Source organism: Chrysoperla carnea, chromosome 1 (genome assembly GCF_905475395.1).
Source record: "Chrysoperla carnea chromosome 1, inChrCarn1.1, whole genome shotgun sequence".
Taxonomy (NCBI): Eukaryota; Metazoa; Arthropoda; class Insecta; order Neuroptera; family Chrysopidae; genus Chrysoperla; species Chrysoperla carnea.
Window position 1 is genome coordinate 124,196,150 of NC_058337.1, and position 14,312 is coordinate 124,210,461.

Genomic DNA, 14,312 nt, shown 5'->3' on the forward strand with positions numbered 1-14,312 from the left:
AAGGTTAAACCCCCATTATTATTATTATTATTATTATTATTATTATAAATTAAAAATACTTATGATTGATTATATAGTATGGCAATAAATTTAAATTGCCATCTTGTGAAAAGGGAATTAAATTTTAGTACACAAGCGCTGTCTGTAAATGGAAAATAGAACTATTGTTAATTTTAGAAAAGAAACGGCACCTGTAAATCGAAAATGATGAGAAACCAAACGCAAGTTTCGTAGCATTCTATGGTGATGACGTCACGTTTTTTTACTGATTCACTCAATGTATAATTTTTTTAGTGGTGCGGGTAAAGAAGTTCCACTTCAAAAAAAAGAGTAAAAGAATAATAAGATATTATAATAACAAATTGAATTTCGCCCACGCGATCCAATTTCCAAGAAAATCATGTAAGAGAAGGTCTTCTTAAAGAATTTTCGTAGATAATAAGTTCGCAGATATTCAACGAATATATTTGTCAATGAAAATGTGTGGTGCTTTGCACCGGGACTATATATTTTGTATTTTACCTTTAACAATTGATAAACCTAGAATAACATTTATAAGTAAAATTATCAATATTGTTATCAAAATTTATGGCATGCCTACTAAGTAATATACCTAGTTTTAGATATAAACATTATGCGTTTTGACTTTTCCTTTCTTTGTTATTGAATATTTATTTTCTCATGAAATTTTATTGCATTTCTGTTCAGTATGTAACAAGGAAAAATAACAACTAGCAGAGTTAACTGTTTAAATACCTAGCTATGGAATTTTTACTTCAAATTTTTATAATATTTTTTACGATAATATAATGTAGTTAAAATTATTGTTATATTTGGAGTCGGTGTCAGCCAAGGAAACAACTCTGACAGAACAGCTTGCTACATTAGCTTGGCTGACACCGACTCCAAAAGTAACAATAATTTGAACTACATTATATTATCGTTATTTTTTTACTTTTTAGTGCATATTAATTTGTTTTGGAAAAGTTTTTCTTTTGAAGTCGGTTTTCTTTTTGTTATAAGTTTTTTTATTTTCTGATTTCTAGTGAATCTAAAGTACACTAACTAATTTAGAATCATCGAAATCGGTTGGCGTGATATTGAGTTATTCGTCCGGTTGTCGTGCATACTTAATGCAAATTTAAGACTTTTATGGTTTTCTCATGGATGCCATTGTCAAAACTGGAACAAAATAAAATAGGACCACGCGGGAAGCACCAGCTTTCAAATAGATAAAGAATCATCAAAATCGGTCGAAAGTTCTGAGGTAGCACACATAAAAAAAAATACAGTCGAATTGATAACCTCCTCCTTTTTTGTTTGAAGTCGGTTAAAAATAGTTGAAGCCCTAATTTTACAGAATCCTAAGTTATGAATCAAAGCTCTAGAATTTTGCTTAAACATTAAATATCAAGGTTGTATTCAATTTAAACAAATTTATTATTAGGGTCGTAGAATATTTTAAGACAAGGTACTATTAATTAAAAATAGTGTAATGAGAACAATTGATTAAATTTCCATATCTAAGCAAAAATTCACATAATAAGATGACAAACATAAAAAAATTAATAGCTTCCAAAATGTGTATTGTTTATTTTAAAAACACACAAAAAGTATTTCAACATAATATTTTTTTTGAATATACAAAAGATGTCCAAAATTATTTAACATTGACCAAATAAAAATAAATAGTACGTTTTAATAAAATCACATATAATTAAATTTATCAAAAAAGAATATAAATTAAATTTATTTAAAAGAGTGTTGCAACATTGCAATCCAAAGCCATGGCCATTATTTTTATTAATTGTGTCACTTAAAGACGTATTGGTAACTATCAAAAATAATTTTTCACCGACTACTATTTTTCTTATATAAAATTTTAAACTTTAACAAGCCGTGGGTAGGGTCTGGTGCGACTTTTAAGGTCCACAAGAATAACTTCCCAACATAATAAACGTTTAAAAAAAAAAAAACTCGTCGGAATCGCAAAGACTGGACCGAACATTGGGAAATTATTGTGTTATCATATTGCCGTTGATATATACGCTTCGTTCGACACCCCAACGAAGTCGATATCATTTGTTGTTCACACGACAAAAAAAATGTCTACGGACGTACGTACGTACGTACACATACACACAGACATTTCGATTTCGAAAACCGGACCCATTACAATAACTTCCTATACTGGGAAGTTAGAAATATGGATTATTCTGTAGAAAATACAGTATTATACCTAATATCAAACTTATAATATGATTACAAAATACGATACGAAATTACGTGGTGTAAGTAGCGGGAATAATATTTTAGTTTAGCAAAAGATCTAGCACCTACGCTTTGAAATAAAATAATACGCTCTTTTATATTTAGAATAAAATTATATTATTAAAAAAAGATGTGGTCAAATTCATAAAAAATATATTATACTTTTATAGTAGTCAACTTGTTCATCGGGTTTGTAATGTACGTTGCATATCTATTACTCTCCATGTAAAGAAATATAGATAGATTTTTTTAAAAATTTTGTATTTTATTTAAGGTCGTTTTTTAACAAATAGGGATAGTGGATTTGTTTATCTCTACTTTAGTGTCGAATCGTACAAGCCGGACCGTTTAAAATCGTCAAAAATTCGCATTCGTAGAAAGATTGTGAATCGCTTCAGGATCCTAAATACCACGATTGCTTTGAATATTTTAAATATGTAGTGACCTCTAAAAGACGAAGATTATGTCTGTAATTCCTCGTTCTTGATTTTTAGCTTCTTAGCGCCTTACATATGCAACATATTTTTTTGCTGATAACTATGCTTTGACGTAATATAATTGTATTTACTTATTTCCGCATTCTGTTATTTTCTGCTCAACCTTAATTGTTGGAGAACTGTTCGTTATTCGAAAAGCACAAAACGTTAAACGTCTGGGTATCTGTGTATTTGTGTATCTATGTGGGTATCTACGATGCCTGTGGCATCGTAACTCCTAAACGGTTGAACCGATTTTGATTTCGGTTTTGTTTCTGTTTTGAAACGTGTCCGATAAGAACTGGAAAAGAAGTAATGTTCTTTAAATGGCTGAGTAGAAAGAACACTATCGATCAAATTACCTTGCAAACAGAAAAAAAAATCGGATCATCCGTTTAGGAACTACCATGTCACAAACGCATCGATTAGATCTGATTTTCTGTTGGTGGTATTTATAATTTTTTCATTTAATAGATATCATTTATAAGATATTTTTAAAAAAGCAACTAGATTAATATTATGCCATCATAAATGTTAAATCTAGAAAATTCTTTGTGTGTTGTTAACAAATCGATATTATAATAAAATAATATGAAATTAAAAATAATAACATTTATTAATATAATTAAAAAATTATATATCATGTATCAATATTATTATTATGTAATGGATTTACATTATTTATTAAACTGCACTTAAATATTAAAATATCTACACCTATCTACTTAGTGTGAACTACGACAGCTCGACGGCTAACGGTTTGTATAATATAATTATAACTCAAAATCTGGTTTTCTTTGTTAAATAATAATACAAAATTCATTCTTGTTATATAGAACTTTCGTTTTTTAATAATGATCAACATTAATATTTTTACACTCGGATTTATCTAATTTTATTGTATGCACTAGTTGAAACACGTTGAAAACAAATTAAGATATTTCTATCGTAGTGATAGAGAATGCAATATCTTAGAAAGAGAAAAAATATAGTTATCCAAATAGTAGTTGTATTAGTGTAGTAAATCTGTCAACGTCACAACGCAAAACACAATACTCATCTATGCACACAGTATAGCAAACATCACATGGTTACAGTACGTTGGTAAATTGATCAACGTTGTCGCTTGTCGCTTCTGGGTTAGACTAAATATTCATCACAAAGTAATCTTTGTTAATTGGTTTTTTGGTAAACTAAACGGTCAATTACAACCTATTTAGGCTTAAAACATCCCGGATTTCTGCAACAAAAACGCGAACAAAAAATGTTCAAAAATATCTTCTAAATACGAGTTTCTGTATTAGCTAAATATCGACAACTTTGAAAATTTATAGCAGCTAACAGAGACGGTCAATGCATCTACAAATTTTTTACAACTTTAGGCAAAACTATTTTCTTTTTTAGAAATACTACTTCTAAATACAGGTGTTTCAGTAATCGGGAAAATTCGAGAAGCGCTTATTAAACATGGGGATACTGATACAAAATTTCAAGTCTTTTGTTACAAATATGGTGACTTTTCATACTTTTAATTACGTAATATTGAAAAGAAAACCATAACAAAAGTGCAGATTGTTGTAGCGTAATCGCAGGATGATAAATCGAACTACAATTAATCGTCTTACGATTATGCTATAAAAGAGTGACAAATTTGTAACAAATGACAAGAAAATTTGTGTTTGAGTCTCCAAGTGTACTTTAAGCGAATAGTGTATTAAAAATTGGATTTGGGGCTACGGAAGTCAGAAAATTTAATTTCTGATAACCGAAGTGTGAAATATTGGTTCAATTGTATTTTTATAAGATTCGAATAATATCATGGGCGAAAGAAGAGCAGAACCAACCCAAGTTTTTACCCAAAACTTTTACTTGAATCATGTTCCGAGTTACGATTCATTGGGTTTAACTAATTTTAAAATACATGAAACAAAATTTGACATATCTCCATGCGTTGCAAATTCATGGGACTATTTTTTGCTATATTGTGGGCCATGCATCAGAAGACATAAGACAATGAACATGCAAGAAAATTGAATATATGTTTATTATGTAAAAATATCAATTAAACAGATGGTCAATGGGTGAATTATAGAATTACACGAACACGAAATATAATTATTTCTATTATTAAACATTTATTTCAATATATACAGTATGAAAATTAAACTTTATCTGTTTGATTACTCGAGTTAATTAATTAAAAACGTGTTAGCTTTCAAATTACTATAATATTTGATTTAGATCATTGGTTTTTAAGTGTTTAGTTTAAGGCAATGTTCAATGAAAATTTTGGATTCTTTTTATTGTAACAATTTGTTTTATTAATATTAATAATACAAATTAGTCGGGTAGTTCTCCAGGCGGGGCTTGATGACGTACGGATAGATTTCATAGCTGTAAAATATATTGTTTAAAATTTAAAAAAAAAAAAAATTGCGAATGCGAAAAATGATACGACGTATCAAGTAGAGTTATTAAATTCGATCTTTCGGTCGGGAACTTTTAACTGGTCTTGAATTCTTCGTATAACTTAATAACTATTAAAGATAGTTATTTAACTAATTAATTGTTCGTTAATATACTTATAATATTAATTATGATATGCAACATGATTACTTTCTATTTTAATTTATTATAACACATGTTATTACTGCATCATAATACGTATAATATATTGTCTAGTGCTTATTGCAGCTCCATTACTAAGGTCATATTTTACCGTCCATAGGCTTTAATTACCATGGGTTTTTCTTTAATAGGTAATATTCATGATATTTCGACATAAAATATAGGTGGAATAAGGCCTGAAACCTTCAAAATGCAACTTTCTTGACACAAAAAGCACTTAATCTAGACAGATTTTCAACCTTCTTGAACAAATTGGAGGTTGCGAGGGCTACACGAGGTTAACTACTATCTTTTTGGAAATATCTTAAAAAGATCATGGTTCCTTTAGTTAAGAGACAAACAAATTCTTTTTTACCGTACAGTTTAGGAGATTTAATAAAAAAAATAACTTTTTAATAGATAGAACTAACTATGTCTCAAGTACCAAAAACTTTTCAGTATAAACGAAATTTTGAACAATTGACTATGTTAATAGTTTTATCTTTTGCTTTATATATTTATTTCCGTTGGACAGTTTTTATTTGATTTTATGTTATATATGTTTAATATAATGTTTTAACAAATTGTTAGCTTGTAATAATATTATAAGATGACTAAAGGCAATTTATTTGAATAGATTGATTGATAACTTCCGTACAAATTCATTTCTTTTTTTATCCATATTCAACATTTTATTAATATCTGCTTGGGTATGAGCTGTTTTAATCAAAAATTAGATCTCTTAAATATTATATAAGAGATAAATTTTTGTACAAACAGAAAGAAACGAAAAAATTACACAGGAACCCGGGTCCTCTAGATATCCGGTCTAGAACAGAATGTACTCCGCCATTCTTGTTCTATGTGAATTATATAAATTAATTTACAAAATCGCTCCCCGAGACTGGCGTCTATTCGAAAATCATCTAAGAGTAAAATCTACTTAAATTTACATGAAATTAACTGATAAATACACTTGAATTTTGTCACAATCTAGAAAAGAAAATGAAAGTGATACAGGAAGAAATTACTAATTAAAAAAGAATCTTTGTTGTTTTATCGATATCGATTTCGACATATCTTCATAAATTCATGATGTAGAACCCCCATGTAAACATAGATCTGATATTCTTCCAGAGTTAGGAATAAACTTTTTTGGTCGTAAAAAAATTTCAGATATCTTGCAAACAATGTTTATAGCTTCTCGATTTCTTGCTTCTTTTTAGTAATATAACTGAAATTTTGACTCAGACTTTGAACTAAATTTTTTTACATATTCTTGCAGCGATTTTCTTGTTTCTTTTACAAAAGTGTTTAAAAGTACATAGTGTTATATCTTGTATAATGGTATGAAACCCTTCAATACCAGCAACATTTGTTCGAATCATTTTTTCAAAAACCCGATAGATAAGGCAGAAATTTGACTTGTTATATAAAATTTTTAATGCCTGTATAGCTCTGAAGGATAATAATTAATCAAGTATCTGGCGAATTTTTATTAAAACTATAATTTCTTACAATTATAATCACTTTAAGCTTCTTATTTTTTATTTTGAATTATTGAATGATAATTTATTGATTGTCCAATCTAAGGGTGTTTTCAATTTCTAGCTACAAGCTCAACAACAATATACAGACTTTCAACATCATGTTTGGGATCAATTGAAACATATCAGTCCAGAAAATTTTATCAGTGATCCACGCATTTATCGTCAATTACGTTTTCTGTCGGCTGTTGGTCCAGCTGCATTGCCTCCAGATCAATTGGATCGGGTAAGTTTTAATAAAAAGTATAGCTTTTGGAGATATTGAATTTCTCTGATTAATTTGAATATGTTTTTTGATTGGCAGTATAATCGACTAATCAATGATATGCTATCAATATATAATAGTGCCTCGGTATGTGCATTTAATGAGCCTTTTCGATGTGGTTTACGCTTACAACCAGATTTAACGTTGATTATGGCACGTAGTCGTGATTGGGATGAATTAGCATTTTATTGGGCTGAATGGAGACGTTTAACTGGTACACAAATGCGTGATTTATATCAACAACTGATTGATGTTAGTAATAAAGCTGCACAATTTAATAGTAAGTATGATAATTTTATTCTTGAAGTTTCTTCTAAAACTATTTCCAATGAGATTGTTATCAGAGATGTAGGATTTTATCAGGATCGACGTCGCTTAATTCTTCTTAATCAGTAGTAAGCTGCTGGTTGATTACATAAAATTCCCCGATTCTAAGGAGACATTCTTCCAAATACAGATTAGGAGTAAGTTTTGTTATCCAAAAAAAGTAATTGATTGACCTTAAATTGAGACACAAAAGTTTCAATAAATGATAAGGATTCAACAAAAGTATATTTTAACTTCAAACTTCATGCTAACGAATTCTTAATCGCTTAACTATGCAAAATCTAATTTTTCGGTAAAATTTTGTTTAATGATTTAGCTTTCGATATTTCTAAAACCAAGACATATATCGAAAAATTTTATTATTATTTTTCGTCTACATTCATGAAGTTATAACAAAATTAATTACCAAAGTTGAAAATAAGGTACAAATAGTTTCAACCACAAGTCTAAACTTGCCTTGGAGTTCGTACTACCTTAAGTAATACATTACTTTCAAAATTAGGTTTCTATTTGTTTTTTAATGAAACTGTACTAATAAGCTGATAAATATCTCATGGACGACTTTTTTTTCTAGATTATACGGATACTACTGATTACTGGAATTTCCCATACGAATCGCCAACATTCCGTTTGGAAATAGAAGACGTTTGGAATGAGATTAAACCAGTATATGAATTATTACATGCGTATGTTCGACGAAAATTACGTGATTTTTATGGACCTGAACGTATTAATGCACAAGCACCATTACCCGCACATATTTTGGGTAATATGTGGGCACAATCATGGAGTAATATACTAGATATTACGGTACCATATCCGGGTAAAAATTTTCTGGATGTAACACAACAAATGATTGAACAAGGTTATACGCCTATTGAAATATTTCGATTAGCAGAAGAATTTTTCGTTTCGATGAATATGACACCAATGACTTTAGATTTTTGGCATGGTTCAATTATTGAACAGCCAATTGATTTAGCTGTGATATGTCAACCATCAGCGTGGGATTTCTGTAATCGTGTTGATTATAGGTAAGTTTTTCTGGTGTATTCCACATTTCGCCTTACGATTGTTATCTTATCATCATTGTCCAGGTATTAACCTTAAGTATAGCTTCTTGAAAAGAGTTTATAAGAAAAAATTTTCGTGTTAATTTTTTGCTTTTCAAAAATCTACATGAATGCTTTGTGTTTATTCAACCTAAACTGTTTGAATAGAAGCGCTATCCACAAATAGATGCAGGGGGTGGAAAAACATTTAGTTTTCCAAAACCTTTAAATCAATAAAAATTTTAAAGAATTGACAAAATGTTATAATCAAAGTTGACTGACTACCTAAATATAATTTTTTATATTGCAACCTAAGGCATTCCCCACATGGATGCAATTTTTTGCAACTAGTTACGAAAAAGTTTTTTACTATCAAAATGAAATAAATGCAAATAACCATTAAAACCCACTGGTTGGAAACTAATTGGAAACTAGTAAATTGCAATCGTGTAGGGAAGGTATAAGGCGATAGAATTGACCATAATTGATCCAACATTGGAGTTTGGTGTCAATTAATGAAATATTTGACTACAAAAAGTAGTATCACTATATTTGGGAAGAAATTAATTTTTTTTTTGTGATTTTCAGGATAAAAATGTGTACAAAAGTTAATATGAAGGATTTAATTACTGCCCATCATGAAATGGCTCATATACAATACTTTTTACATTACCGAAATCAACCTAAAGTGTTCCGAGATGGTGCCAATCCAGGTAACTATATTACTAGATAAATTTTTTATTGTAATAAACCAGATAATTAGGAAATTTAATTCAAGGATTCAGGGAAGATACACGTTATTTTATCGTTCCGTCTTAATCCTTACAAAAGTTTTGATAGTCTTGCCAGATGTTTCTTTTGGAAACTCCACCAATTCTATTTAAAGAATCGAATTTAATTCCATTATTAATTATTTAAGTTTAGTTGTCGTTCGGCTATAGTTCCGTTATACCTCGAAAGTATTCGATTTACAGAAACAAAAATCAATCGAATCTCTTTAATATTTGGTGATTTTTATAGAGACATTGTACTTTATTTTTTGATTGAGAGTACAGTTTTCGAGATATACATTGAAAAACTGATATTTATGGCTACGCGTATGTCAGCTGAATATAAAGAAAGTACTCATCGTAAAAAGTGACATATCTCAGTCCATTTTTACGTTAGAAAGTCAAATATAAAATAACATGTGCAAAATTACATCAACTACAACTTTTGTATGCAATTTTTTGTAGTTAAAGCAAAATTTTTAATTTATTTGAGTAAAACTGATTTTTGAAACGTAAATTTTCAATTTTTCTTTTCTCAACATTCATGGTTGCTTAAATTATTATTTTATATCCTATCAACTCTATCGAAAATCAAATTTTCACTTAGGTTTTTGCGCTATGGCAATGCGCAATATGAGCATACTGTCTGTATAATAATAGAGTATATTAAGCCCTTTCACTCATTTTGTACTCAATAGATTAAAATTAAATAAATTATTTTAATAGGTATATGCGGGTTCCAATTATCTTAATATAAATAAATAATTAAATATTTTGAATAGTAAATAAATAATTTTTTTTTTTGTATTTTAAATTATTAACACAATTTTTATAATAGATTAGATTATTTTGTTTGTTTGGTTCTCTGAATGTTTGTAAGAAAGTGTTTCTAAGTTTTCTCTTTTATAATAAACTTTAATAAAATTGTAAAAAAATGTAATATTAATTAAATTAATATAAAGAATTAGTTTTGAACATGCACATAAATAGAAGAACTTTTGTATGACATTAGATAAAAATTAATGTTGAAATAACAGTCAGAAAAAAAATGGGCCACTGTTAAATACACTAGAAAACACTGAATCAATTTTCCCGGGCCAATTTGGTGATACTCGTCAATAGATCGAATAACTGATGATATGAAAGCGATGAACATAAATTTGAAAAATCTTAATGCCAGTTTTCCAACCTATTCAAACTGTCGCAATACCGTAAATGCTACAAATATGCAATTTTTACGGGGGTTTAGTGGCTGTGAGAGTATGGAAGCCATGGCAAATGTTTAATTAAGAAAAAATTTGCCGTGCAAAGACCAGCACGGTGATACTCATTTTTCTTTTAATAATTTCCTAATTCGATCTATTAACGGGTCATAAGGTAATAAAAACCCGAAATTTTTTTGTCAGGGTCTCCACGATATATTAAAACATATTAATTAAAATTTTTCTTATTTCACTGTAGAAAAGAGAAAATTGGGAAAATTAACAGGATTTTCAAAAAATAACAGTACTCATAACAGGTAGAATATGAATACCCATAACATATCCAAATTTCAAATCGATATGGTAAAGAGTATAATCGCAGTGCTTGAAATTCAATTATAACTTTAACCATTCTTATCTGGAAAACTGCTTTTCTTTATAAATTTTTTTTTCATCATTGAATATTTAAGAAGATACTTAAAAAAGTTATAAAGTTTTACGCCAAGAAAAGAATGTTTAAAATTTGTAGATAACAGCCTTAACTTTTATCACTATCGTTAAAGTATAGCATCTACGTCTTGTACTTACAATATTTTATTTCTTTTCAGGTTTCCATGAAGCTGTTGGTGATGCAATAGGTTTATCAGTGGCCACACCACAGCATATGCAAACATTAGGTTTAGTCTCAAAATCAGTGAATGATTTAGCACATGATGTAAATTATCTGTATTCAATGGCGCTAGACAAATTAACATTCTTACCATTTGCATTAATAATGGATAAATGGCGATGGGATATTTTTGATGGTAGTGTTTCAATTGATGAAGGAAATTGCCATTGGACGAGATTACGGTAAGGCAATAGGAAAAATTTTTTCAATGAATCTTACTTTTAAATATGTTCGTAACAGTGACATATTATGGTGATCTTAATATTGACCTTGACTTGTAACGTCATTTGAAGGTCAAGGTGTTAAAATTAAATAAAGAAGATTCAAATAGGTAAACTTAATTGGTCAAGTTAGCCTTTTTTTACGATTTTCCGTACCATAAAAGTTTCATTTTGACCAATATTAATCGAGAAATTTTTAAATTACAAATAACAATTTACGAAGTTCCCTCTTGTTACTACAACATTCAATCCAAAAGCTGCAAATGGACTTTCATCTTAGAATTCAATCCTTAAAATCACTTTGCATTTAATGAGCGATAGTTTTGGGATAACTCATACATCTGTAGGGTATCTTACAAACTTGTCTCTACTAGTTTTCCCAACCTTTGATTAGGTGAAGATGGGTTAGAGTGGTTGTGGAATGCGACACTTTAGACCATATGATCCGTTGTGATACCTACAAGATGCTTGGTTCATCTCTGATCAATACTCCATGAACCATTTGGAGCAATTTAAGAGAAGCAGAAATGCTTTGATGTCAACGGACTTCAGGTCAGGCTGGTCGTTAAAGAAAGGTGGACTCAATCTCCTCATGGCAAGAGCTGGATAGGGACAGAGAAGATGAGAAATCGTTTCTTCCTTCTTATCACTAAGACAGCTCTTGCAATAATCGTGATGCATTGGTAGATCCAGTCGTTCTGCGTGCCTGCTGCCTATTCAGTGCCCTGTAGTAGCCGGAGAAATTTTGCTTACAAAGGCCCTTTGAAGCAAAATACGATCATTAAAACGCCTACGATTGTACTCCATAACATATCTGTTTTGTAGTACCACAAGTGCGTTCTTCCCTCCATCTAAGATACGCTTTCCTTAAGATATCCTAAGATTGGCCTTCCTTAAGATATCCTAAGAATGCTTTATTCAGAAGCAGTCTACTTCATAATTCCATAAAATGTCCCTGCGTCTTGGTATCCATACCAGGTTTACATTAATTTGTTCCGCCAGCTCAATTAACGACGTTCAACAGTTCTGTACTATCTTGAAGGTTAGGTAGACTGAGCTTTAGGATTTTTGAGCTGGTTGGCTGTCTGTGACGATGGTAATGTCGCTGCACATGACAGTTTTCACTCTTATTCATTCGCATACCTCGTTAATAGGCATCACATCCGCTTGATAGCTTTAAATCTAGATCTTTTCTAACCTGTGCTTTATAACAGAAAATTTTGACAGATACATTTTTTTTTTTCAGTGAGCAGTATGCTGGTATTAAACCACCAGTTTTACGTTCAGAGAGTGATTTTGATCCTGGATCAAAATATCATGTACCAGCGAATATACCGTACATAAGGTAAGTGCACTTGTTTTATTCGATTACTGTCTATTACTTACACTTATTGAGCCTAAGTGGCCGAGCGGTCTAAGGCATTAGTTAAAGACCGTTAGTTTACTTAGACTTAGGTTGCGGGTTCGAATCCAGGCAGCGGCAGTGTGAACAATTATAATTAATGGGAGTGCAGAATTGATCACATTGTCGTCGCTTGGATAAGAACGTAGTAACCGACTCCACCCACATCAAAAATGTAATTGTAAATATAATTTGTAATTAAATAAATAAAGATTCACAAATAATGATGTGGGTGGCCTCTGTTATAGGCGTATATGTCAGAGAAACGGAGGTTAAACCCCATTATTATTATTATTATATTATTATTATTACTTACACTTATTATTATTCATTTTCATATATATATATATATTATTTATAAAGTGAAATTTTATGACATATCTGCAAGCAACCATTAAATATATAAATATACTCTTTTTTTTTTTTTAAATACTAATTTTTTTTTAAAATATGAATTATAAAATTATACACATTAGTACGATGAAAGTTGATAAGACTACTAGGTACTTAGATCGTATATTCACGCATTTTAAATATCATATTATCATGTTATTTAATTGAAATAATTATATATGTTATAATTAATTAATCTATGTGTACATAATTATAACAAAAATGTTAATTTAAAAAAAAATTTATTATAAACAAAAGTTTTAAATGTTAATGTTAAAGGTCATTGAACGAAAAAGTTTAATCAATACGCGATTTTTTGGTTAATATACAAGATCTTCTTTAATTGACTACATAATTCTTGGCTTTCTAAATAAGCTTATAAAGACGCACGAAAATGCTCTTTCCCAAATTTCCATCTAAGGCCTTATTTCGGAGATAATTAACCAAATCGATTAATAAATTTATCCAATGACAGAGTATTTACAAATAGAAAGATTTTAAAAATGAGATAGCTATGATAATTAAATGCACCGATAAAGACATCCTTATATTTCTAAGTGTTCTGTTATTAGATATATTTATTGATTGATTTGAGTAATTATCTTGGAAATTGGACCATAGAACAAAATACAGAAGTTTTTCGTTCGTCTTTATAAGATTATTTAGTAAGTCAAGAGTTCTGCAGTCAAGCATAGAATAGCTTTTATATTCTACAGTGCCGGGAAAAGGCTCGCCAACACTAAAATTACTTTCAAATGGTTTTAAATAAATGGAAATTTAGGTATATGAGTTCACTCACGAAGGTGCCTTAGGGTGTGCCAAGAGTATGATGAAATACTTTTTTTTCAAAGTGGCCCATATCACTCGATGGTTGACTGATGTTTGAAAGGCAAAAGAGCAAAAAGCTGTTTTTATTACAAAATTCTGTCTTAAATACACATACTGATTGTTTTGGTCCGAATAATTTTTTTTTTTTGAACATAACGAATTTGGTACAAACTGAAGAAATGCGTTTCTGATTAAATGTTCTTTATCTTTCTCTTTGAATTGGGGCAGCTTATTCAAAAACGCACTAGTCAAAATATGTGAATCCACATTTGAGGCGATTC

The 14,312-nt window shown here is 29.5% G+C and overlaps 1 protein-coding gene across 1 annotated transcript in view; it reads left to right on the top strand.

The window, feature by feature from the left end:
• Window positions 1-14,312, top strand: part of LOC123294364 (angiotensin-converting enzyme) — a 157,142-nt gene that overhangs the window by 9,802 nt on the left and 133,028 nt on the right. Inside the window, exons 2-7 of the mRNA XM_044875478.1 lie at window positions 6,966-7,127; window positions 7,206-7,446; window positions 8,068-8,527; window positions 9,134-9,258; window positions 11,126-11,369; window positions 12,655-12,753. Coding sequence (XP_044731413.1) covers window positions 6,966-7,127; window positions 7,206-7,446; window positions 8,068-8,527; window positions 9,134-9,258; window positions 11,126-11,369; window positions 12,655-12,753 — 1,331 coding nt within the window. The remainder of the gene's footprint in view (window positions 1-6,965; window positions 7,128-7,205; window positions 7,447-8,067; window positions 8,528-9,133; window positions 9,259-11,125; window positions 11,370-12,654; window positions 12,754-14,312) is intronic.